Source organism: Melospiza melodia, chromosome 19, assembly GCF_035770615.1.
Source record: "Melospiza melodia melodia isolate bMelMel2 chromosome 19, bMelMel2.pri, whole genome shotgun sequence".
Classification (NCBI taxonomy): Eukaryota; Metazoa; Chordata; class Aves; order Passeriformes; family Passerellidae; genus Melospiza; species Melospiza melodia.
This window is the reverse complement of record NC_086212.1, coordinates 641,858-668,617: the sequence shown is the minus strand read 5'-3', so window position 1 is coordinate 668,617 and position 26,760 is coordinate 641,858. Positions and strand designations below refer to the sequence as shown.

Below are 26,760 nucleotides of genomic sequence, written 5' to 3'. Positions count from 1 at the left end.
CATCTGAACAATATTCAGTGACAAACTCAACAAAAATAAAATACAGGAGGAAAGAAAGTGCCAAAGAAAATGTTCCTTCCAGCTTGAAGCACTTTAAGGTACTGTCCTTCAACTGAAACTTGAAGAAAACCCAGTGATAAGCAGCATCATGAAAATGTGAGAAGAAAACAGTGCTGGGCTTAGCCAGGAATCCCACCTCCAGCCCCTGTAAGCCAGCTAGATGTTTTTAAACTGGCAACACAAGATTCAGACAGCAAGTGAATGCTATTCACTGGGAATTAGTCTGCATCATAAAGTACACCAATAAAGCAACTGGAAGATAGGTTAGTACCGGGATAGGTAAGCTGGTAATATTTCCTCCCCAGTCTTCTTGCTACAAAATATCCTACACAGTGTCCCGCATGCCTCTGCCCTTCCTGCTTCATAGTTGTCTGGGAATTCACTTGCATCAAACATGGGGTTGGAAGCCATAGTGTCAGTGGACATTTGGGATCCTTTCCGGCGGAACTCCACACTAGCCTGCGTTGCTATAGCTGGGAAGAGAAAAAACAGCATTTCACTGTGTGTGATAATGTACAGAATAGGCTCATGGGATCCTGGACACAAAGATCAAGTCCAATTTAGTAGTTAATATCAAGCTATTAGTTCACTGCATTTGAGCCAGTGCCTCTGTTTAAGAAATATTTGTGGGTGTACCTAACTTGTTTACTTCATAAGGATGACAACAACTGACCTTCATATCCTAGAGACTGTCCCAGCTTTTTGCTGGGAAGAGAGCACTTATATCCAATACTAGTTTCCTACCCTCTCTCAAAGGGCAAGGATCTGCCTCACCTGGTTCTGGCCTCCACAAAAATGAAATGCCACCTTCCCTTACTCTCTTAAAAAACAAAAAAAAGATAATTTTCAATGGTGCCATTACTATTGACCTCCGAGGAAGTGCTTCGCTTCCAGCCAGCCAACTCATCTCATGCTGCCCTGAATACCCAGCGGCTTTGTTGTACAAAGATACTTATTAAAAAATAATCAAAAATTTTAATGCACCATATGACAAAGAGAAGGTTGTGGAATCCCATTCTCCTAATTTGGTCCTTTTCCTCACATGATCACTAAAACTGCCAAATAAATTACAGAGCCTCCATAGAGCAGCCACCATGGGCTGGCCATCTCCTGCTCCCTTACCCTACAAGAAGCTCTATGACCCTCTCAGAGGGTCCTGACCTGGTTCTGCCCAGCTCTGTGCTCCCTCCCTGCAGGCCAGTTCTGTCAGTCCACACCACTCCAATCCATGTCTTTCTGGAGAGATTTCTGGTCTCCCTTTCACACATCAGCATTGTGTGGATACAAGACTACTTGCTCTGTTGCCTACATGCTGTCTTCCAGGATAGCTACCAAAACAAAATATATACTACACTCAATGTGATTTTTTGAATTGTTTTTCCTCTTCCTTGGACAGCTTTGCTCTAGGATTACTAACATTTTAAAGAGTGTGTTCTTGTTTTCAGCTAAGACTAGATGGTTTTCCAAAACTTTTATAAACTACAAAAGCAAACAGCACACAATGTGTATTCCTGACATAATTACACCTATGTGTTTCTAACAGCAAAAGAGAACTTCTCCTGTCTCAGCTCTGGGACACTGGGGAACAGCAGGTTCAGAGTCAGCTTTGCAAACAAAGGCATGTTAACACTTCAGCAGTTGGAATACCAATAATTTACAGATAGGGTGCTTTTTTGTTTTGTTTTAAAGGAAATGTCTTAATGACAAGTGCCTACTCCTAATTTTTTGCTCTGAAATTTATCGTTTAACCTATGTTTACCTCATAGATTTTCATTGGCGTTAAGTAGAAAAGTAAGTACAAATCTTTATGCATCTTCCCATGAGCCATTTTTTGTCCTAAATAAGCTATCCAGCAATATACTGTAGTTGGAAAAAAACACTACATGCACAATGCATACAAATCAAACACTAGGTCTGTAAAATAAGCTTTAAGTAAAAAAAACATGGTTAGTGCAAAGTCCTGAAATTCATGACATGATCACAGACTAAAGTACAGAAAAGATGGGTCTGATTCAGGCAGATTAATTTGCTTTTGCCAACAATCCTCCCCATTCAAAAACACACACAAAAAAAATTACTTGTCTTTTCCAAGTAAAAGTGCAAAAGCTACAAGAGACAATGAGAATGAATTTACAAATAAAATATGGGATTATGGAAAAAGAAAAGCATGACCGCAATTAAGGAAAAGCTACTGGTTCCTACTTACAAGATTTATAAGAAAGAAGAATTTGGATAAAAGATGCTGCAAGATAATAGAAATAAAATGGAAACAAATCAAAGGACAGCAGTAGTTATAAAATACTTTTAAGATGGTGAAATTGTAATATAAGTTAAGAAGCTTTTAGCTTTCTAAAAATTAGATTAAAAGCTTTATGATACAGCAAGCTTGTTAAACACATAGGAAATTGGCATACAGGTCCAAAATTATGGTTTTGAAAGTATCATGCAAAACAATGAACAAAAAGTTACAAAATACTACTAATATTTAGAGCTGTTCATATCAAGATACACCAGTTCTTTAACAGAAGGTATTAACCCTTGTCAGCTCACAGACCTGTCCCTATGCTGCAGTGCACTGGAGCATACACCAGGCTATCCTAAGGCTCCTCTGAAATGGAGTGTGTCTTGCAGAGGGAAAATTACTTACCTGCAACCTCCTCACAGCAGCACTCCTCCTTCCAAACCAGGAGTTCTCACCGGCAGTACAGCTCCTATTTCCCTAAGCCAAGTTGCTAACAACCAGAATACCTGAGCATGCCTCCCCTGACCACCAGCTTCATTAACAATCTTCCAAAGCAGAAACAAAAGGTAGAACACTCCCAGAAACATTAACATCTCAAACAACACCCAGAGAAAGAAGAGAGTGAGAACTCCAGCAGCCAGGTACTACCCACCATCTGGGGAGAGCTACTTATTTGAACAGGTAGGGTCAGACCTGTGACCAAGCCCCTCAGCAGCACTCACTATGATCCCACACAGGTCTGCTTAGAATTTTCTTCTAGAGCCCCAGAAACATTCTGTGGGACATTACTGACAGCAGGGCCAGAAGAGGTGAGGGTAATGATGTACCCCAAGGCTCCACAACTGCAAACAGCCCAAGGGCAATACCAGCAAGCCCTGAGGTGTGTCCTTCAGCTGCTATAAAGTGCAGAGCTGGCACCCTTTAGGTACAAGGATTGAGAAAGAGCCCATCAGATTGGAAGATGCAGTTGCTGAAATGCTGGCACAAAGTGCTGGTGAGCTCTCCCCACTCTCAGAGGCTGAGGACAGTAGATAGCAGCAGCATGCACTGTACAGTCAAGCTTGTCTGAAACACATCCTGCCATTGAACCTGCCCTGGCACAGATAAAACCAAGCTGTCATTCTTGGGTTACCCTCATAGAGGCTCTGTAGCTTTCTGATGAAGGTGTTATTTATCATAGGGATCTATTCATCCCACACTATCAGCTACATAAATGCCACACACCCATCTAATTCTAACAACTACACCAGCAGGACCCAGCTGCTTTCAAACCACCTAGGCATCTTTCAACCAGCCATTTTTACTCTCTCACCACAACACAGTGATGTTTATCAGCTGCCCACCAAAAAACTTCACCAATAAAGTCTGTGCAGAAACTAAAACCTGATAAGGACACTCAAGACCCAAAAGTGTCATGCCAATCATGGCAAGATGATTGCTCTGCTTCAGAATCCAAACAATGACACAGGACTACCTTGAAGGACAGGGATCAAAGAGCAAAGAGGACAACTGCTTTCCAGGTGATAAGCTCCACCAGCAGCAAACTGTATACAGATGACTTCCAGCTAATCTTAAGAGAGAAAAATTCTCTCTTCCCAAAGACAGACAAAATCACAACAATCACAAATGTGGAATACCTAGTTTTCCAATCAAGAGTTGGTACAAGGCGTTCACCCATGAGATGACAAAAAACTGAAAATCCATGAAGCAGCAGTTAACCTGACAGAATCAGGGGAGTTGAGGCTGAGGGGGCCTCTGGAGATAATCAGCTCTCCCCTGCAAAGCAGGGCCAAGCACAGGAAGTTCAGTTACCCTTCTACACATCTAGACAGTTTATCTCAAGACTTACAAAAAGCTTGACATTTTTTCCACCCATCATTTTTCATTACTTCCTTTCTGGAGGTTAAAGAGTTCCAGTGGGAAATGGTGAGATCTTGGGACAAGGGAAGAAGGAAGGATGGAGGGGTAGTCATTCACATCAGTCTTGATCAAGTGCACTTTATTTCCTAGAGCTCATCAAAAAGGTGTGCAGTAAGATGGGACAAGAAAAATGTCTGTCAGCAGGATTTGTTTAAAACAACCAAACTGAATTCTGAACTAGAGCTTGAGACCACAGCTTATCCACAGGGCCCCTGGAAGGCACTGCACTGAGCTCATTAATCTCTCTGGTAATCACATCACAGGGATTCTCACTGAGACTGTGCCATGTGACAGGAGAGGAGAGAGAAACTCACACTAAAAAATGCAGTGTTCCAGAAGTGCCCCAAGGCACAGAGGTCTCTAAAGGACCAAGGAGCAAGCTGTAATACTTTTTTAAAATGGCTCTCAGTCCTGCAGCTAGTAATGTAACAAAGAAGCCATATCAGTCAGTCAAAAGAGAAAGAATTCTTAACTGCATGGCATTGAAACAAAGTAAATATTAGAAGGGTTTAAAGCTGCTGAGTTCTTACACAGCTGCAGTTCCAGACTTAAAGAAAAATTGTGTGTGTGGGCCAGTGGAAGACAATACTACATGGCAAAGCTGATTTTAAGTGCAGACAATTCCCAATCGAAACATTTGAAGCACCCATAAAAAAAACAGTGCTTCTTGAAGCTAATGCTAAGAATATCAACAGCAGTGTCAGACATGGGAAGAACATTCCAGGGAGTAGTTGAAGTGTCATGGCTACAAAGGATAGCAGATGGACCAAAACATACAGGAATAGCCAAACTGGAGCTGCAAAGCATCAGATTTATTCTGGACATCTTTGCTAAGAGTAGGGACTGTGGCAGATAACTGTCCCTTCTCTACTGGCCCTCCTCCTCCAAGCTGCATCTACATTGGGCAGCAGGAGCAGAGGGATGGGCACAATGTGCAGATCTGATTGTTACTGATGAGTCCCACTTCTGCCATGGGGGGGGCCTTAATACAGACCCCTCCTGGCCCACTCATCAGCCAGCACAGCACCTCTTGCCTTATGCTCTTCAGGGAGGAAAAGATTTCACTTGGAGGCATCAGGCATCACAGGTCTGATTCCCAGAATAAAAAGTTTATGATGTGGATTTAAACCTCTTTCAAAAGACACTGATGCTTCAAGCAGAAACTCCAGGGGCCTGGCCCTTTATGCATCTTACTCATTCTCCCACCTTAAGCAGAGGCTGAGCAAAATAATATCAGGCAATCAGAGTTTAGGGCCTCTCTACAGCGTTTCAGAAACAGGGGTCCACACTCAGTTCTCTCTCCTTCAGCCAGCCCATCTTGGCACCACCGTGACCAGTGATCTTACCTAGCAGTAACAACACCCTGCAGCAGACACTTAACTAAATTCCTGTAAGTTAATTCTTCCAAATTGCTAAAAGAGCAGAACATGACACAGCTAGGTTCCTGGGAGTCCACCAACATCTTGTGTCAGAGCCACTGCTGCTAATCAACAGCAGATCATGTGTAAAGATGTGCAAAGACTGGTCTCGCTACAGACAGCTTGGAAGAGCACAGAGGAGGAACAGAATTCACTCAATTCCAAACAGCTGTCTCCAGTCTTCAGAAAGTCAGTAAATATCCCTGTAAGACCAGTAACAAAACAACTTTCTGATTGCTTTTAGGTGATTTTAGACATTGCATATATGAACAGAAGGCCTTGTAACCCCTTCAAGGAAATGAAGCCTTTGGATTACAGACAACTGTGTACTTCTGCCAGCATAACAACATTTCTGTTTAAAGCTGACACTTTTGTATAAGCACCATCTAAGCTGACATCCTTCCTTTACAGGTTAAGCATTTCATTAAAATCGCTCAAAAAACAGGTTATATGTCAAATTTAAAATGATCTAATCAATCTGAAAAGCACTAAATGTAGTAATACATTAAATGCATCTGTAACCAACACACCCTCAAAGGATGCCTCGCTCCCTCCTAAGCTCAGCTGCTTCCCCAGTCATGAATCACAGGCCTTTTACAAAGAGATTCCAAACTCCTACCACAGACACCCACAAAGAACACTTCCAAAAAATGATGTGCTACACACCTAAAAACACCTTTAGAAGATCCCAAAACCTAAGCATTCACACAGGAATTTGACACAATAAACAAGGAAGATCACCAGTTTAACTGCTGTTGTCAAGTCCCACTATACATCCAACTTAGTATACTTCAACAAATGGTTTTCCCCTCTTTTCCTTAGGCCAGTGAGTTAGTGACAGATTAATTAAAAGACCTCTCAGAAAAGTTAGCAGACATTCAAAATACACAAGGAACAGGAAAACTGCAGGGAGTGAGAAAGATTATTCTTTTCTGAATATTATCACCAAAAGTAAGATAAGAGCTAAAAAGCCTCTCTGAGCAGAGCACTAATTCTGTTATGATATCCCAAAACATCTAACCTCTGCAGCTGAGCAAAGCTGAGAGACAAAATAAGTTTGGCAGTTAAGGGCTGAAGACAACAAATATATGAAGACATTAAGGGAAGCACACAGCAATCATAACTGATAGGCAGCAAGTTCACTAGCTATTTTAAGGACTTCTGTTTCCATAACACTCTACAAAACCAAGAAGTACTGCTTTGTGCACTATGTGGAGTAATATAGGACAATTTTTCAAATATTAAAGAGTTGATGTAAATAATTGCTATTAATCATAGATAATCAAGCAGATTTCAAACTAAGAAGTGGACTCCTACCATACAATTTCCTTCACTTAACAGCATTTTCCCCAATATCATAATTGCAAGTGCCATGCTTGTTAGAGCAAAGGAGTATTTCATAGTAAAAAAGTGGACTTTTTTAAACTTTGAAATCCCCAAACAGCTGCTCAGCTGATAGCAGATGCTGGCTCAGCTCAAGGGATTAATTACAACAGAGCACTTCAGATTTTACTTTTTTTTGGATTATGCATGTGTTAATCTTGAAGGTAGGAAATGTCAAGAAAACAAGGAAAAAAGTATACATATATTTTTTGTAATATTTACCAGTCATGCTGCTGTCTCTGTTTATTCCATTATGAAGTTTACAGTGAACAAATGCTGCATCAAACAACCATGATCCAAAGAGGTTCAAGATGCTGTTAACCTTTGGCCTGCGAGGAGCTGGCAGCGGCCGAGGCTCAGAGCTTGTCTGGTTTGGGCTAGAGAGTGGAGAAGTAGAAGAGGGTTGGTGCTGCACTTTTGAAGCATGTGCAGTAGTTACCTGTTTGAACAGAAGAACAGATCAGCTCCTAGAATCAAGGAAAGAATCCAAAGGGTCAGCTATTCCAACACAGAGTGTGAAATCTTACAGTGCTGGTTTTCATGGTCACTTTGTTGACGGTCACTGCGCGGTGCCGCCGGTTGTGGGGCGGAGTGGTGTTGGTGGCGGTGCTCTGGGGCATGCTCAGCCTGTTCACTGGCGTGGGCGGCGCGCTGTCTGCCCGGGGTCGGGAAATGCCTGCAGGGCCAGGAATAAAGCAGGCTTTCAGCAACAACTCCATGGGCTCATACACAGCAGGCCTTAGTAGGCACAGGAGCCTCTGGTCAATAGCCATGCCTCCCATGTTCCCCAAAACTGCAGCAGCAACAAAAACCCTCTCCCTATTTTACCGTTAGCAGAAATAAATGCATAAGCAAATGGAAACAGTAATTACATCAGATAAGCAATTGATTAAACAATACCAAAGGACCCATCTGCACCAATGACACATGGGAAGAATCAGACTAGAAGCAGGCAGAGGGAAAGGAGCAAGGTTCATTTGCCAAAGACAATTTCACAGCTCACTTCTGCCAAAATTCAGGTGCCTCTCACCTTTGCCTTTCTTTCCCAATCATAACTCCCACACCTTTTTCTGAGACATCTCTAAGATGTCTGGCCCTTAAAGCCATCTTAGCTCACTAAATTAAGATGAAACCCATCCACCACACAGCTTTCTGCTCAGTTTGAGCTGGACTGGTGGCTGAACAGTCAAATACTAAGGCAGTACACAAGACAGAGTAAGAAAGCACAGCAAACTATAATTTTTTTGGCAGCAGCAGGACATGAGATCAGTTTTTAATCCAGCTTCAGGGAAATTCATGGTGTACAGAGCTCTTCCCCATCATAATCAGAAGCAACTCAACATCTGCAAAACTTGAAGTGACAAACACCATTTTTGCCCATTTTAATGAATTCCAACAACCTTGTGCCCCATTTGAAAAATGAAGTGGGGAACCACAGTGTGCTTGGGAATTTGACACAGATTTTTTTTGACCCTGTTAATTAAAGCACCCAAGTACTTCTCATAACACATTTCAGAACAATTTGCTCCTGCAAAATCATCAGTGTTACAGCCCAGGCAGAGTATGCAATATGAAACCTATTGTTTTGGTACATTTGGCTGAAAAAGAGGATGTACTATTTTGCCAAACATATCATATAGGTACCAGGGAGAACAAGATAAAACCCAGTGTTTTAGCACTTGTGACAGAAGGTAATGAGCTCTCCCATCAGCCTTCTCTGAAGATCTTTCTGCAGCTCTCAAGTCTGCCTGAGCACAGCCTCCCAATTTATACCTACAGCCTGAATTTAATTTTCTAAAAGAAATCTCCTGTGCCCCAATGCATTGTAGTCTCCATCTCTGCACTCCAGATAGGCTATTAGGTGCTTTATCTGGCTACAAGATCTTCAGAAGTCTTAAGTGTCTGATTCATAAAACTACAGATTAGTTTGGGTTCAAAGGGACCTTAAAGACCCTCCATTCCATCCCAGTCACAGGCATGGACACCTCCACTAGACCACCTTCTTCCGAGTCCAGTCCAGCCTGGCCTTGGGCACTGCCAGGGATCCAGGGGCAGCCACAGCTGCTCTGGGCACCCTGTGCCAGGGCCTCATGAACCCTCACAGGGAAGAATTTCTTCCCAACATCCAGTCTAACCCTGCGCTCTGTGCCCCCAGAGCCTGCTCTTCTCCAGGCTGACAGTCTCATTCCACCAGCAGGTTTTTAATAATACTGTTTATATATCTGCTCTAGTCTCCTGCAATCTCTCATCAGCTCGCACTTACGGCAAATGACATTTGTTTGCACACATTTAAGCAGAAAAGCAGCTGGAGAAAAGCAGCTCTTCCAAGTTTACAAGAGCATGCATTCCCTGAAGAACTTTCAGCAAGTCTGAAGCATACTAAGTATAATGCTTTAAATTTCAGGTACTCCATACTGTTACTTAAAACTGACCAGCTAGAGCTACTCAGTTACCAGCAGACACAAAGAAAAACACATCTTTTCTACTCAGCAGCAGTAGTAAGCCACTAACCGTACACTAAGGGGAACTTCAAAAGATCTGAAGATGACAGTCCAAATTCAACACCTTATAAAACAGGCACACAGCAGTTGCCACAAAGATTAGAAACACGGTGGTGAGTGCTCACAACATGCTAAAGCATAGCACTTGCACTGGTGATTAGATGGAAAGAGAAAAGAAGCCTTGTTTGGGAAAGAGATCCTTGGTTTTATTTTATATTTCTGATTTATTTGTTTTGCATTTGAAACTAAGGCTATGTACAACTTCATGCATTCAAATGTTACTGTTGTGCATACAGATTTTTTTAGAGGTGATCTCAAGTCTCCTCCTCATCAATTTCAGGATATATTTGCAAAAGATTAATTGTTATTCATATATTTACAGAGAAAACAGATTTAAAGATACTAAAATAATTATTTAATTAATATTTCTAGCAATCCATGGGCAAGACAAAAGCATTACCTAGGAATGCATCCACTAAACAGCTGATTCCACGCATGGCACGAAAGAATATTTGAGGCAGATGTTTAAGGCAGGGGTACTGATTCAGTTCTTGAGTCATCCCACTCACATTCAGAAACTGTTCCTGAAATCTGGGGGTAGAGCTAATAATGGCTGGGTTACTCAAATCCACAGGATTACTGCACAGAAAAAGAGCAAAATATATGTTAGTCAGTTTAAGAACAGCTGTTAAGATTTAAAACCACTTGAAGATGCAGTAGTTTAAGGCATTCGAGTAACACCACAAACCAGCATCCAGTATCATTATGTTTTAGCCTCTCATCACAGGAAGGCAATTGTCTCTTCCTGGGTTGGCAGTATACAGCTGTCTTAATGTCAAACATTACCCAAACATATTGAACAATTATATTACAATAAAACAAACCAGACCACGCACTTGCCAGACTAATTATTGCAGAAACAATAATTACTTATGAGGTTTTTTGAGCTCAGTGAAGAGTTGCTTATATTGTTAAAGTTATAAGTGTAAGCAACAAATTAAATACTGTCAAACAGTGACAAGAAGGGAAGTAAATTGTAAAAGTTTGAGCAATTTTTCCTGACTGACTCAAAATCCTGAAACAGCAAATTTGCAAACACCAAATTTGAAGAGTACAGTACTTGTGACATTTGTATTATAAATGAAGAAAGAGGGCTTTTTAGTCAGTTAAGATGTAAATTTCAAACAGCCTAATGTTTATCTAGCTTTAACTACTAAATAGTATTTAGTATAAATTTTTTAATATTCGGGCCATTGAGAGCATTAATGTAATGCTATGTCCAAAAGTCTGTAAAACAAAACACAGCATTTGGTTCAGCTGTGCATTTAAAATTAACATGTATGGTAAATCAAGTGTATAGATTTCTCCATAAAAATAAATATATAAACACTCATTTTAAAAATAAATTGTAAGTTAAATTTAATCTGGAGAATAAATGAAAGTCGTAAGCATCTCCTAGATCTATTGTTCAGCTTTTCCTGTTTGTTATCTCAGAGAAACAAAATTCTATTGAACTCCTGTTTTTCAGATCCTCCAAAATGCCAAATAGCTAAAATAGATTTTAATTAGCTGAACCAGTTTACATTTTGGAAGAGTCAGAATTCAAACCTGAACACCACTCAAGCCTGCCCTGAGCTGCTTCATGGGCACTGGCACAAATCTCTCGTTTAATTCTATTTAGGTGCTTAATCTTGGCAATCTCCAGAGAAATGTTTTGTTTATCATGCAAATGTATGGAGTTGATTCAAGACCAGGAACAATGGAGGGCTGTAATTGCAATACCTCAGCATATGTAAAAAGCGAAACCACGTTTGTGCAACGCACTCATTATCCATTTCAAGGGGAATCAGACCAGCATCTTCATCGGGAATTTTAAACGGAGGAAATGAAGGTCCATATGTAAAACGCAGCAACCTAGAACGCAAGTCAGACAGACTTGGCTCAAAACTTGAACATTGCCTTTGCACCCCAAAAGGTATCAGCAGCCCACAGGTGAGTCCACAGGCAACAATGCAACACCCCAAGTTTCAAGTTTTCCTAGAGATCCCATTTTATACAATCTCTCAGCCTTGGATAGTGGATAGGAACCTGCCTAAAACTCCAGCCAAACTCAAAAGCTATTAAGGCACAAGACCCCTCAGCAGCTCTCCCATAACTTAGCCAGAGTGGTCATCAGTTGTCACACCCACATGTATATCCGACAGGATGCTACATGTGAAGGAAGAAGGAATTTTTTTTTTTAAACAAGGAATTGAAGCCCTTATCCTCACAGCTCTTTAGCTCAAGCTTTCAATGACACCAGCAAGTCATATTAGGTTGCAGCTCTAAATTCCAGCTCATGACTGATGACCTACACTGTACCTCAGCACCAGGAGCAGTACTCACTGTTGACCTACAAGCAGCACAGGACTTGCAAGCCACAGTTTAGTGAGTTCTTCAAAACAGATGGCACCACATCTGCCAGAGGCTAGGATCTACAGACCAGCAAAGAGCAAAACAGTGATCCAGTACCATAAGGACAATGCTTAGAAGAGCTGTAACTACCCGAAGAATCACCAGTGACCTTCACTGAGGTCCTGCTTCTAATCTGACCCCTGCTTCATACCCAGCTTCACCAAATTACAGTTCAATTTCCCTGATAAACACAATCTTGATGTTTTCTAAAGGAATGGAAGAGATCTGCACTGCACCTTCTCAATATCACAGCATTCTCAGAAATCAGTTTGTCTTTCCCTAAGCTAACTTCCTTGCAATAGTCAGGGAATGTCCCACTCGTCCTTACTTATAAAGTCATATAGCTTTCTAAAGTCATTACAACTAGGAGAAGAGAAGGAGAAAAGCAGTTCTGACTGACTCCTAAACCAAGAGTCAAACAGGCTGAACTTCCATCTGCCACTTCTCCCAGCAGTGGGTACTACAGTAACCAGCAGCCAGTTAACACAAGTGTCTGAAATCAGAGCCTATTTACAGTACCTAACCTGGACAGAAAAGCAAAAGAGCTTTAGGACATGAGGCCTTCTCCAGATGCAAGGATGATGAGGAATCCATTCAGTGCCAGAGCTGGTGGTGCAGCTGCAGTGACAGCTGCAGACTGAACTCCCTCAAGGGAGGCTGGGAAATGCCAACCCTGTGCATAATAAAGGGCACTGGATTTGTGGCCCAGCCAGGTGCTCAGACAATGCAAGAGCTGAGGACTAGGGAGGAAGAGCCAACACTTGCACAAGCTTGGACTGTGCGGGGATAAAAGCCCAGGAGTCCTTTGTTGGGCTGCTCCTTGGAGGCACCAGCTCAAGCTGTTTTTCTGTTACTGTGCTAGGAAAAGGGTTTTATGGAACAAGACATCTGAGACTCCCATGGGAAACCTGGGGTTGAACTGGTGAGAAAGCTGGTGTGCCTGTGAGAGTGGGGAGTGCAGGGCGTCAAGCAGGGCACGCCTCAGCTCACTGGAGCTGCTGCTGCTGCTGCAAAGGGGCTTCAGTCCCAGCAGTTAAAGTCAGTGGTGGTGGAGGAGTGACTGCCAGAGAGTCTTGGGAATGGGTCAGACTGGGAAGTTCCCTTCAAACCAGAAATTCACACATGTATACCAGGCAGGAAATGCTCTCCAGCCCTTTGTCCACCTGCATTTAGTGCCCAGAGGCATGACCTCATGGTATAGTTTTGCTGAGGAATTACCTGGCTCTAAAAGACCCAAAAGACCCTGGCCCAATCCCATGCACCATCATGCCTCACACCACTGCACTGCTTCTTTTCTCCCTATGACTGCAAGAAACCAGTTTTTCAAAGAGCATGACCAAATCTTTAATAACATATGGGACATTTTCAAGAATGATTGAAGACAGAAATAAATTTTAAGTCACACATCCAAGACAGTTAAAATATATTTAAAGCAATCTAGATGGGGTAGAGGTAGTATCTATTAGCATGGCAATACAATTGAAACTCCAGTTTCATCCTGCTAAAAATCATAGCCAGGGACACAAATTAACACTGCTTATGTGTACATATTTTCAAATATAATTTTCCATACGGTTTTAATTTGAAACCTTTACTCTCAGCTTATCGCTAATAACCTGATTCACAGAACTGTTTACTAAAACATTTTAACTGTTTGAAGCTGGAGCTTCATTGAAAGATTAAAAATTCAGCTAAAAATACCACTGAACTTAAAGCCAGTCTCAGAAGAGCCTGGGCTTCCATGTATCAGGCATAAACCAACATTACTGAACACAAACTAAAACATTCCAGAAACCCTGCATACTCCTGTGCACCAACAGAACCAAGACTGTTAGTCAACAGTGGGAGAGGAAGTGTAGGCACAGTGTGTGGTGCAGAACACCAACACATGTTTTGAGACAGAGCTGTTCTTTTCAGATCACTGAATCATAAAGTATTTTCCGTTATGTAATGCTACATCTAACAAGCTAAAAATAGCTGAAGAAATAGCGTGGGAAATACACAGAACTTGTATTGCAGCTTTATTTCCCAGGGGTTTAACAAATAGCTGCATAACCTGGAAAAATCTATCCACACTTCACATTTTGACAGGTAACTCAAAGGAAAAGTTTTCAAAGTTATAATAAACCCTTGCAGACACTATTGAATATTTCACAATGCAGCAATTTTAACACATCTTTGAACTTTCACAGAAATAAGTTACTGATATTTCAGGAGAGCTGGAAGGAGACCCAGATGACTCTTACAAGCAATTAATTCAGTTCTTTCCTCCAAGAGTCTGAGATTCGTCCCACAAAGACTTCACACAAAAAAGACCTCAATAGTAAGGGTACTGAAACTCTCCTCACTGTTCAGAACCTTCTATTATAGCCAAAACTCTCCTGCAACCCCCAGATGTGAGCGTTCCTTTGGTCAGTTTGCAGGTGACACTGATGTGGGCAGGAGCCGACCTACTGAAGGACAGGAAGGATCTCTAGAGGGATTTGGGCAGGCTGGATCAAGGGGCTGAAGCCACTCCATAATGTTCCACAAGGCAAAGTGACAGGCCCTTGGGTCACAACAACCCCAAAGCTACAGGTTTAGGGCAGAGTGGCTGCAAAATGCCCAGCAGGAAAGGCCCTGGGGGTGCTGCTCAACAGCAGCTACACAAGAGCCTGGTGTGCCCAGGTGGGCAAGGGGCCAATGACACCTGCCCTGCACCAGCCATGGGGTGGCAGCAGGAGCAGGGCAGTGACTGTCCCCTGTGCTGGGCACTGCTGAGGCACCTCCAGTCCTGGGGACAGTTTTGGGCCCCTCATGGCAAGAAAGGCAGTGAGGGATTGGAGCATATCTAGAGAAGGGAACAGGGCAGGGGAAGGAGCTGGAGCACCAGGAGCAGCTGAGAGAGCTGGGAGGGCTCAGCCTGGAAAAAAGGAGACTCAGAGGTGACCTTCTCCTTCTCTACAACTACATGAAAGGAGACCAGAGCCACCAGAGGGTTGGCGTCTTCTCACAGGTAACAAGGGCCAGGACATAGGGAAGTGGCCTCAAGTTGTGCCAGGGGAAGTTCAGATGAGATGGAAAATTTGTCAGGCACTGGCACAGGTTACCCAGGGCAGTGGTGGAGTCACCAAAGGGTTTTAAATGACCTCTGGATGTGACAATTGGGAACATGGGTTAGTGGTGGGCTTTGCAGTGCTGGGTGCATGGTTGGATTTGATGATCTTAGAGGTCATTTCCACCCTAAACAATTCTATCATACATGATCCTCACTGTTCCCATACCCAGCAAGACTCAGGACAGCTCTTCTCCCCTGCTCTCTAGAGCAGAGAGCCTGTGGTCTGCCTCTGGCCCATCACATCCTCACTGCCAGGGAACAAGTGCCAGGCAGCTGTAACAGTTTCAGCTCCACAGGGTCGAAGCAGAGTCCAAGAGTCACCTCAAACCCAGCAGCATGAGCACTAACAAGCACCTAATAATTGTGATGGTGACACACACAGGTAATGCCATACTAATACTCTTGAGTCACTCCTCAGGGGATATGATGAAGAGTCACAATCATGAAGACTAATACACACACATGCTGTAAGGTGCCAAATATCACAGAGGTGCTATGCTTACACAAAAACAGAGAATCCAACTCAGAGCTCCCCTTGCAGAACAAAGGAACACCCACACAATCCAAGGATACAGCAAGATCTCTCACTTTGTATTGCTTATTCACTTTTGGATTGCTGCACATTCCACAAATAAGCAACTCCAAAATATGTATAACCATGATTATCCCCATACATGCATTTATTTCCATGGGATTTCTCCTACCTGGAAGTAAGGGCACAAATGACCTTGCTCCACTGCTCAACTACTGCAGGATGATGTCTCCAGTTGGCCACCATCTCTTTGGCAGTTTTCCAGTACGGAGGTGTTGGAAAGCACCGCGTACAAGCCAGTAACCAGACCTCAAACAGCACGCCAATTAATTTTTCAGCCAGATTCTCAGCAATGCCACCTTGCAACAGAAACCAAGCACAACTTCAGTTAGTGTTCCATCTAAACTCCAAATATCTCCCCAAAGAGGTTGTAGTTAAAGTGCATAAAGATTAAGCCCTTTCTTTCGTAACTTTTAAGAATGATCCTTGATTGCTTCCTACCAAAAAGCCAATTAGCCTTTTTGCAAGACCAAGTAAAATAGATAAAGCCCAGCCACATGTGTGTAATAAGGGACAGAAGGAATCCACCAATCTTAGGCAGTCTTCTATTGCATTGTGTCTATACTGAAGTCTTTTTTTAAAATAACTAACACTATTTTTTTGCACTAGGCAGGCTGAACAGCAAAACAAAGGAGTTTCAGTGAAACAAACAGGAAACAACAGTGTCTTAAACTGTTCATGTATAAAGTCACTGTCTTTAAATACTTAAAGCAAAAATACTTTCAGGAAAACTCAGCTCCAAATCATTCAGTCTTTTCTGGCAATGCTTTATTTTGGAGTAATGGAGCAGAATTAGGAGTGAGCTATTGCACTTTGGTAGCTCCTAAGAGCTTTTAATAGGTTCCCTCATCCTGCTCACAGATGAATGCGAAGAAGAGACAGAAGTTTTTTAATAATTGAACCAAATGGAAGATGATCATGAACCTTGCACAGTTGGAGCTGCTAGAAGAGTGTCATTGATCTGAAGAAGAAATAATAACAAAACCTCCCAGGTTTCTCTTGCCATAATTGTTGACTCATGTGCCAGCTTCTGGACAGCTTTCAAAACCTGCAAGCACAGTCTGATCTGACTGGATCCCGGGTCTGGCCTGCAAGAGAAGAAAACAATGCCTCAGAAATAGAACTGTTAAGTGATGTATTCAGTAACATGAAATTTCAGCATGTTCAACTTACAAAAGGAAACAAGTATTATTGAGTGAAACCCAAGACCATGAGCCAATATGCTTCTGTGCACCCCAACTCTGTCTCTAGGCATCCTAACTCTGCCTTAATGAGCACAAGATGCACCGTACAGCTCTTTTCCACGTGAGACTCAACAGACAAAACAAGCACAATCCATCATCTCATATTTATCTTGGGCCAAACAATGACAATCTAGTTGCAACATCATGAATTATTACATACATAACTCAGAAGTGGCAAATTAGGAGAACATATTGTTAGCAAAATAATTTGAATTCTTCCTAGTTTAGTCTGATGTTCCTATTTAAAGACCCCCTTCTAGATCTTCTGTAAGCAGTTAGAAGTAAGGAAGGAAGAAAGGAAACAGTTTCATATTTCCTAGGTTTTTCCTGTAGTAATAATCAGATCCACTGGCACTGCCGAATCACTCAACGCGAAGTTGATCAGAAGGAGCACAAAGCAGCATCACCTCCTCCCATCAGTTGGTCTGGACAATGCAGAACAGGTACAAAACAGCAATGTGACACATTCTGGACAGTATCTGAGGACATTGGTAAAAATCCTTAGGAAGCCCAAATTTTAAAGGGTGAAAGAAGAGATTAGAAATTAGAGTGTGCAGTAAGGCATATTTCAACCTGTGCATCATTTCATGATCCCTCCTATCACCACTGAAGAGATGACAAAAAAACCCATACAACTATTATGTTCCACTGGACTAGTAAGTAGTATTACCAGATTCCTTCCAAATATTTTCAATGTGGTATAACCCACAAGTCATGTTGCATAGCAAGCACCTCAAGAATCTGCTGGTCCGCTAAATACTATCAGCTTTTATCTTGATAGCATAATGTTGTATTACAGTACTGGAGAAAAATATTACAAAGAGACAAGATAATGCCTAATGCATAATTGCACATTACTAGCCACAGTTGAGGACCTCAGTGAGTTGCTTGATATTAGTGCTAGACCATAACCCAAAGTCTCTGCAGAATAACAAACTTTGGGATGAGGGAACCCTGCCTTGCTTACAGCACTATTTTTACCTGAGCAATAATAGAGCAGATTGCTTCAGTTGAAAGGTATCCTTAAACAATATAGGCTTGAAGCTTCTAAGGCTGCTTCAAGACTTGTCTGCCTAATGATTTAGAGAAACTGTAAAAAACCAGGGCTTATATGCAAGCTAACAGGATCCTTCTGTGCTGATCTTGTAAAGGCAACTCAAACATTCCTATCCATCTATGACTTCCTCTTGTTTACAAAGCTGACCCAGTGGCAAGCTCTGCTTGCACTATTTCTAGACTTCTAGATGTCTAGATTTCTACAGACTGTGGCCTTTTGGCCATACTCCTTCAGAAGTACTGTTCCCATGACTTCATATGAGAAGCATATGAAGTTATTACAAAGAAAAGTACTTTGGCAGTCACATGTCTGCTTTTCCCCTTGCCCTCCAGTCATTCAACAGAGATAAATCTTGAACCTCTTGCAACAGTAAACATTAAAGTATATTAATTATATGTCATCCTAACCACAGCAGCAAAAACTCAATTTGCTAGTGCAAAATTACAAGACATTTGGAGAAACACCTTCCTCCTAAGTTTGCAGCACTAGCAGTCCTTTTTGACTCAAGAGTCTCCACACCTCATGAGTCCTCTGACAGGTTACCTGCTGAGCATAGCCTGGAATCCCTAACACTCACCTTGGTACAAAGAGATTTTGGAGATGTTTGAGGATGCTTTGAACATAAAGGTTTGGTTCCTTAATAACAGGTAAAGGAATAGAGTCCTTAGGTAACACAAGAGCCATAATCCAATCTGTATACACATCCACACAGTATTTCACAGTATCGCCATCCAAAGGGAGGGTCAGTCCATAACAAACCACCTCCATAGTCCATTTTACCTAACAAACATAAAGCAGAAGTTATTAAAAATAAATATTGGTAAGTAAGTGCTGGTCAGAGCACATTAGTTCTAACTCAAAAAAAAGAAAGCAACAGTAGTTATGTTGTATGGGCAATTCTGTTCAACATATCCTGCAAGAAAACACCAAACCATTAACTCATATATCATGATATTATGAAGAATATAAATAAATGGCAAAACATTCTCTAAATTCTGAATCTCTTAAATCCAAACTGTAGAGATCACTCTTGGGAACACACAAAAGCTGTTAGTGAAAGATTTTCAAATTCTAACAAATACTTGTACTATACAAAGACTTTTTTTTGAAGTCACATACTGTTGCTTCAAAACTGAAGGTAAGTAGAAAGGTTTTGTGTTAAATGCTAAATTCTTTGGGTTTGTTTTGAGGTTTTTGGTTGGTTTTCTTTAGCCTAAATTTTGTGGTATAGTAGCTCAGGCAAACATTTACTATTAAGACATGAAGTACACTGTTGCTATAATCTAGCTGCTAATAAAAACTCTATGGAGATCACTAAACTAAAAATGTAACACACTTCATAAAACTTGGGACAATAAAGAGAGAAAAATAAAAGAGGCCATAAAAAACTACTAAACTGTCACTCCAGCATAAAGGAAACTATCATCTCCAAGGAAAGGCACTTACTTCTTTGTCTGTTTTTAGTAAACTCTCACTTCCAACAGATGATGTAATTAAAGCTTGTCCAAGAGGACGCACCACTGCATTTGCCACTTCTCTCCCCACATTCTCAGGATAGCTGTGAAGTACACTGGTATTCCCCTGATCATTTTGAATTACAAGATGCAAGGATCTCCACTCTGAGTACATAGTGCCTCTATGCTACAATCCAAACAACACCTGGGGGGGCAAGGAAGAAAAAGAGACAATTAGTTTAAATGTCTATGACATGAGTTAGCAAAACTGAGGCTATGTATCACAATCCAGACCAGTGCAAATTCAAGATGCACATATACATTTCATACATTTCATACATTTCACAACCCAGAAGAGATTCCAACAGCTGTTCTTCAACCTTAGGATGCTTTTTACACAGACAAGCTTTAACATAGGTTGATTACAGAGATTACATCAAGTTTCAGTTCGGGAATAAATGCCTATTTTAGACACTTAAACCTGAGAAGTGACTTCACCTCACACTTCTGCTTACACCATTTTTGCAGGAAAGCTGCTTCCATTCACACAACATCTTCAGGTAAGTAGAAAACAGTTCTACAAGGATTCTGCTCATGAAGCAATGGCTGCAATTCACCCTGTTCCCTTTTTCACCTCAACAGCAGTTAAAAAGAGACCCCAGGAAACTTCCAGGAAAACCTTAGTCATCTGAGAAGACAAAAATTCAGCCTCTTTCATATTCCTAAGGTATTTCTACTGCAGGTACTACTAAAAACTAGTAGCTGAAAGATGCAATTCAGTGATAATGAAGAGTGCCCTTTATTTGCAGCAGTTCAGGACTGGCTGAGCCTTCGTGCATCACTAGCTTAAACACAGCATCACTTTACAGTTCATTACAGCACATACAGGTTCCAAATCAATGGCATTGGGGTGTGTTTCAAATCCTTGTAAAGTCAATACACACAGAGAGTCACTCCATAAAAATCTACATTTGCCCCACAGATTCCAGAGAGAAAAGCCACTAGGAAATTTCCCAGGCAGTGCTCTCGGAACTAGACACAGCTCTCCTTTCAGTAACAATCCCAGCACAACTGCAGTTACATATATCCCCTCACTGCCATTTGAGATCAGGAAGCCAAGCTGACCGTGAACTAACCAGATTTTTGCAGTGAGAGGAGCTTGGGATGGGTATTTTGGCATTGCTATGAAACCTCAACCAAGAGAGGCAATTAGAAGCAGCAGAGGTTAAGCTGTGCTCCCACAGTCCATCTGCAGTCAGCAGCACTCTTGTGTCCTGAGCAGTGGCTCATGCTGCGCCAACAGCACCACCAACACCTCTGTGCTGGGAGCCCCGGGAATGGGTGAGGAGAGGCAGCACCAGCCATGGGACTGCACTGGGCAGCTCAGAGACACCCACCATGCACAGCCAACTTTGATCCACACATCAAACACATCCAGAGATCTGATCTGACTCAGATGAGAAACATCTGTGCCAACACAGTTGTTTTGTGAGGAGAGCAGTGAGGACACAGGGCCAGAGGGGTGGCAGGAACGTCCCTCTGACAGCAGAGTGCTTTGTACAGGCTCACAACGTTAAACCACTGCTCAAGCAGGTGATACCACAGCAGCCTGTGAGAGTCACCAGAACTGTGACTGCACCAGCTCCTTTTCCTCCTCTCCCACCAGAAGTGACAGCCTTTTATCCATTATCTGAGCCAGGTGACCACATGAACAAGGAACAGGGTTGGCACAGGAGAAAAGCAAGGAGTGTTCAAAAGACACAGCACAGAGCAGCTCAAGCTGGCATGGATGGCACTCCAAGATCCGTTTGCCAACTGCACTTACCTGGCACAATTTGGAAGCCAGTTTGTTATACAGGGAATATTTTGAACACCTCCCTTAGACATTTGTTGGCCCAAAACCAAACAAGAAACCAGGCCTGGAAATACACATTCCTAGGGAAAGACCTATTTAAACAATCTGCCTACTTAGCTGACTGCCCAGATGTTTATACCCAAAGCCTGATGATTCCCTTCAAGGGAGACAGAAAAGCGAGGCAGCAAGATCTTGTCTTCCAAACTACATCCTTTGTGGTTTGAGACACAATCATGTGTGCTTATCTGCTAGTGAGTTAACCAGAGCAGCAGCAGCAGCCTGCAGGATGTCCAATCCCTATATCCTTCAGGTATCTTCCCTCCTCTGGGGACTGAAGCAGGGGGAATGCTCATGTCACTGTGGTCAAAACCCTTAGGCTTAGAGAAAAATGGCAATTCCAAGACACAGAAAAGTCACACACACACAAACCCCCAAAATCAAACTCAAAACCCCAAAGAAAATACCCTCAAAAATGAAATACCAAACAAAACCTACAAAATCCCAATCCTCAGTGATGGCTTTGATCACTGCTTAGCTCCACTATCTAGGTAGCTCCACTATCTAGGTTTCCATACTCCTATCTTTTCCTTTCATATCCTATAGCCACAGACATGCTTCATCTTCTACCTGACCAGCATCTTAGTCTCCAGTGTGTGTTTGAAGACAAAGCAGAAGGGACAGAAGTGAGATATAATCCACTTTCCAAGACTTCCCCCTCCTTTCTCATCCTCACAGCACTTTGTCTCCATTCCCAGAGCAGAGTCCCTACCCCCTATCCTGCAAGGGAAAGGGGAAGCACTCCCCATTCCTCTCCCGTGACACAAGTTCATTAGAAGCATGTAACCCTGTAACAGTATTTGAGGAACACTGGTTTAAATAAGCTGATTTGAGCTGCTAAAACAGCATGTCCTTTCCATGCCTGCCCTCCAGCTGGCAGTGAACAGCTCATGGCAGGATCTTCTCAGTGTGTGATAAGCACAGCACACTCACTGTGGCCCCCTCAGCCCAGAGCAGAGTGCCCAGGTGTGTGGAACTGCTGTACAACACAAGCAAAAGGCAGGCAATGCCTATGTGGGAGCTTTCTCATCTAGAAGAATCCTGCTGCAGCTTAGAAAACCTTAATTGCACTAAGGCAGGGGAACACGAGAACACAATCACTCGTCCTCATGCAGCTCCTTGCCACAATGAAGAAAAGATGCAAAGCTCTTCTGGGTGACCCTTCCACACTTCTGAGGAGTAACACTTTTAACAGATACAGAATATATACAATATGCCATGCTGAAGAGGTTTAGCGACAGGACAACCAAAACTTCTCATACCACACACTCCCAGCCTGCTGCCTGACATTGTTACATAAATTTGATCATCAGCCTGTATCTTGCTAATATTTGAGACTTCCTTTCATCTTGCTGTAAAAGAAACCTGTTCATTTTAGCAATACCCAGGGAATACTGAGAAAAGTAATTGATCCAGATGCAAAATCCTTCTGAGGGGATTTATCAGGGTATCGATCTATCCACCCCCCCTATATTTAGCAGTTAAAAGTTTTTATTTGGAAGGACTAGAAGTTACTTTTTATTTAAGACTCCAGTTCAACTGCCACTTGAATTGGAAATGGCTGCAATCTGTTAGGATTGGACTATCTCTAAATCTGTCTAGCACACAGCTGCTTCTGACTGGACAGGAATTAAAAAAGGCTGGAAAGTCTCCACACAATGATATACAAAACAATGTTCCTGACAGATTCCACACTGACAGACAGTTTTCCAACTTTCCTCAAAGAGCACCTACTGCTGTGCAGCAGCACGACTCCCTCCCTTCCAAGACACTGTATTTATCAGCAACTACTGAAACACCAACAGCAAACTGAAGACCAAGAAAGCAACTGTCACACCACACCTAATTTTGACTCCTGTTTTTGCAATACTTCTGTATTTCAGAAGCACCCTCACTAGCCCAGCTAACTTTGCACAAGTTTCATGAAGCTGAATATTCACATTTCACATACACATACGTCTATGGGGGTTCAAATCACTAAGAACTCTCAGAAAGCTGATTCAGAGAAGGGGTGAGTAGAATAATAAATAAACTCCTGTTGTTCACCAAGCAGTTTTACACACTCTTGTATGCTCTATGTTCACTGTATGTTCCTGGAGACTGCACTAAATAAAACATCCTCACACTCTCACAGAGAAACCTGGAAAGAAATCACCAGCACTAAAACTAGCAAAGGCAATGAGACATTATGAAACTGAGCACTAATTCAAATAATCCCTAGCATGGTAAATAATCTGGATTTCAATGTATTTCCTCCCAATCTGTTTCATCTTAGGAACTTCAGTTGTTATTACCATATAAACCACAGAAACTGGATGTCTCAGCATTGAGGATCCAAGATCCTCAGTTCTCAAACACTGCAGAAGCCAGTGAGCACAAAAGAATTACAAGTCCATAAAACTCAAACAATAAAGTTCTATTTCCAGTTTCCAGAGACCTAATATGAACAGCTGCAGCCAAAATATTTAAACTCCTGGATTACTAAAGTTAGACAGCAAGAACTAAACAGAGCCACATTCTGCAGTTACTGTGAAGGAATGCACAGAAGGTGCAAGGCTGAAGTTGAGGTGCTCGGAGCATGTGCAGGGAGAGGTCAGGGAATCACTACTCAGGTACAGAGCAATTCCTCAGAAAATGTGCACTAAGGGAGGGAAGTGCTGGCAGCAAACATGAACATTTGGTAGTGTTCAGCAGCTTCAGATGTAAAATGAAGTATTTTCCTACGATGCAAAAGAACTTCAAGCACAAAGACACGCTGACCCCTCTTGGCTTTTACTAGAACCAAAAAAGCAGAGCAGACACAATGGATGCAAAGAACATCAGCAGAGAGATGCCCAAGGAAGGCTGAAGGCCTAATTGAGCCTAAACCAGAGAAGCAGCCACAAAAAAAAAAAAGTCCACATCAAAGTTCTGGGATATTAGATATGCTTTATGAGTATTCCCTGGAAAAAAAGAAAGTCCTCTCATTTAACGTGACCTCTGCTACCTAACAGTACTAACATTTGCTCTCCAAAGGAAACAATTCTTGCCAGAAAGCCATCCTCCCACAACCCACCTTCCCCCAAAGCACAAACCAGACAATTATGTGCAATTTTTCTCATTGTCTGACATTCTAAACATGAACAGCTGCCATATACCCACTTGTCCCACTGCCCTCCAAGTTCATGTTGGAGAAGGCGAGTTACATCTAGCTGAGACTAACTGCAGCTCTGGTATTAACCCTACCAGGCCTGAGGAAGCACAGCCCTCCTGGCAGCTCACCTCTGGAGCCACCTAACATATCAGCTCTGCCTAAGGCATGCACTGTGTGTGAAGAACAGCCAGAACAGAGAGCAGGGAAAAAATAAAAATTACAAGAACCAAATAGAAGACCTATCTGAGAGAAAGACCAGCAGAAAGTTGGTATTTTAAGTATTTTGTTAAAGAAATTTTAAAAAATGCATGTCAGGGTTACTATAATTATTTTTTTTAAGTCGATATTCAATGCAAGAAGAGAAAAGTCAAATGAAAAACCAAACTCCTGTCATCCTTTCCCAAGCCATTCAGCCACAGCACTACCAAGGGTAAGAGAAGAGAATCCCAGGTGCCCTTGCCCCGAGAAGACAAATTTGTCAGATTTTATTGCATTACTGTAGCAGAAATTAATACATGAATGTGCCAAAGGAAAGACTGGGTCTCAAAGGATCCCACAGGATTCCGGCCTCACTATCTCCAGCACCCCCAGTTCATGGACCCCATTGCCTCTGGCTCCTGGGAACACTGCTGGACACAGCCTGGCCAAAGCAAGAGGCAGGGCACTTGCTAGAGAGAAGGCCACTGCCTACAAGTTGCATACTGTTACACGTGAAGCTGAGCAGAGCCATAGGAAAGCAAAAACAGTTTTGTATGTTTTGGCTATTATTCTGCTTTCAAGCATCATTACTCAGACGTCAGTACTACTCTGCTTCTCACTTTCACTCTCATTTTAAATAATTTTTCTCAAATCTAGTATCTTCCAGGCAAGTCACCTGATAATTTAGTAAGTTTTCAAACCCCTCATTTATGCAAAAAACTATTTAATGAACTTGACCACAAAACAGTGCACTCGACTGAACAAAATTTTTACTCAACAGTTCTTTTACATTGGCACTCATTCGTCGGTCCGGTTTCTGGCGAAGTCTCCAAACTGCTCAAGCAGGAAGGACTCTCTTGCAGGCACAACCCCCTCACTCCGGGGAGAAGCCTCGCTGCTGAGTTTGCCAAATAAACAGGATCAACTATCCACGGGGCACGGAGACCGAATGAGAGAGGGAAAAGCAGAATCCCGACAGACCCCAGAGGCCTGAGCCGTGCACGCTCGGCACCAGCGGGCTGTTGGTCGGACTCTGCGGGGAAACAGCGACACAAACTTTTTCCTCCCTCAGGTCCAGCTCCCGTTCGCAGGATCCACACGGGAGGAAGGGCGCGGGTACCACCTCACGCTCCTCCCACGGACCCGGAACGCCGTTCGACCCCTGGGCCGGAGCAGAGGCCGAGAGGGGCCCTGGGCCGCGAGGGGTCATCGAGAGTCGCTCCCGCCCGCCCTGCGGTGGCTCCGCGGCACCAACCAGGGGCGAGGCGCTGGGGGAGCCCTGGGGACGGGCTCGCCCATCGCCCGCCCCGCTCGGGCCCCGCCGCGGCAGCGCAGAGGTCAGCGCGGGGGAGGCTCCGGGCGGCGCCCGCGCCACAGGCCCCGCGGGTGGCGAAGCGGGCCGAGCCCGACAGTGCCGTGGCGGGAAGCCTGGCCGTCTTACCTGCGCCGAGAGCCCGGCAGACATGTCGGGGAGCGCCACTCCCTCAGGCCGCCGGCGCCACGGGGCCGCGGCCACACGGGACCGGGAGCGCCGCTCGCTGCGCTCGGCCCGCACCCGCTTCCGGCAGCGCCACAAAGCGCACGGCAGGGTCGTGCCCTGCGCATGCGCGAGCCCACTACAACGCCATTCCCCGCCCCTGCACGCTACTCCTGTGCCGGAAGCACCGAATAAGTCGCAGGGACAGGCTGTGCGCATGCGTAGAGCGGCCGCCGCCGTGCCTGGCGCCGCTGTGATGCTCTCACTCTTAAAGGGGCCGCGCACACCGGCCCCGCCCGTGGCCCGCGCTGCCCGCGGATCCCAGAGGCTCCGCCATCTCACCGTTCCCCGGGCGCTGCACCCAGGCCTGGGGAGGGCCTGTGCAGCGCACCGGGACTGAGCGCCCCCGGGCCCTCGGGTGGAAAGAGCTTTTGCCGGGCAGCTCCAGCTCGAGCTGCAGCGACCGGGAGTCGCCGGCGCCGTTCCGCTGGCCTGGCTCCGGCTCCGCTTCCACTGCCGCCGCGGGCTCTGCTGCTGCCCGGCCCGGCCTTGCCCTGCCCTCACACTCCGCTGCTGCTGCGCCCCGGCAGCCGCAGCTCAGCCTGGCTGTGGCTGGGA

General features: G+C 43.6%; 1 protein-coding gene across 5 annotated transcripts in view; it reads right to left on the bottom strand.

The window, feature by feature from the left end:
* RALGAPB (Ral GTPase activating protein non-catalytic subunit beta) overlaps positions 1-26,211 on the bottom strand; it is a 60,990-nt gene extending 34,779 nt beyond the window's left edge. For 2 of the 5 annotated variants that reach the window (XM_063172063.1, XM_063172064.1), the window contains exons 1-11: positions 26,107-26,211; positions 19,415-19,627; positions 18,546-18,748; positions 16,592-16,755; positions 15,780-15,966; positions 11,307-11,438; positions 9,985-10,163; positions 7,551-7,699; positions 7,246-7,462; positions 2,267-2,302; positions 332-533 (exon numbers count right to left, since the gene is read on the bottom strand). In XM_063172063.1, the coding sequence (XP_063028133.1) occupies positions 332-533; positions 2,267-2,302; positions 7,246-7,462; positions 7,551-7,699; positions 9,985-10,163; positions 11,307-11,438; positions 15,780-15,966; positions 16,592-16,755; positions 18,546-18,748; positions 19,415-19,597 (1,652 nt within the window). In that variant the 5' untranslated portion in view covers positions 19,598-19,627; positions 26,107-26,211. The remainder of the gene's footprint in view (positions 1-331; positions 534-2,266; positions 2,303-7,245; positions 7,463-7,550; positions 7,700-9,984; positions 10,164-11,306; positions 11,439-15,779; positions 15,967-16,591; positions 16,756-18,545; positions 18,749-19,414; positions 19,628-26,106) is intronic. The other 3 variants (XM_063172065.1, XM_063172066.1, XM_063172067.1) reach the window with 2 other exon arrangements.
* Positions 26,212-26,760: the final 549 nt, after the last annotated feature.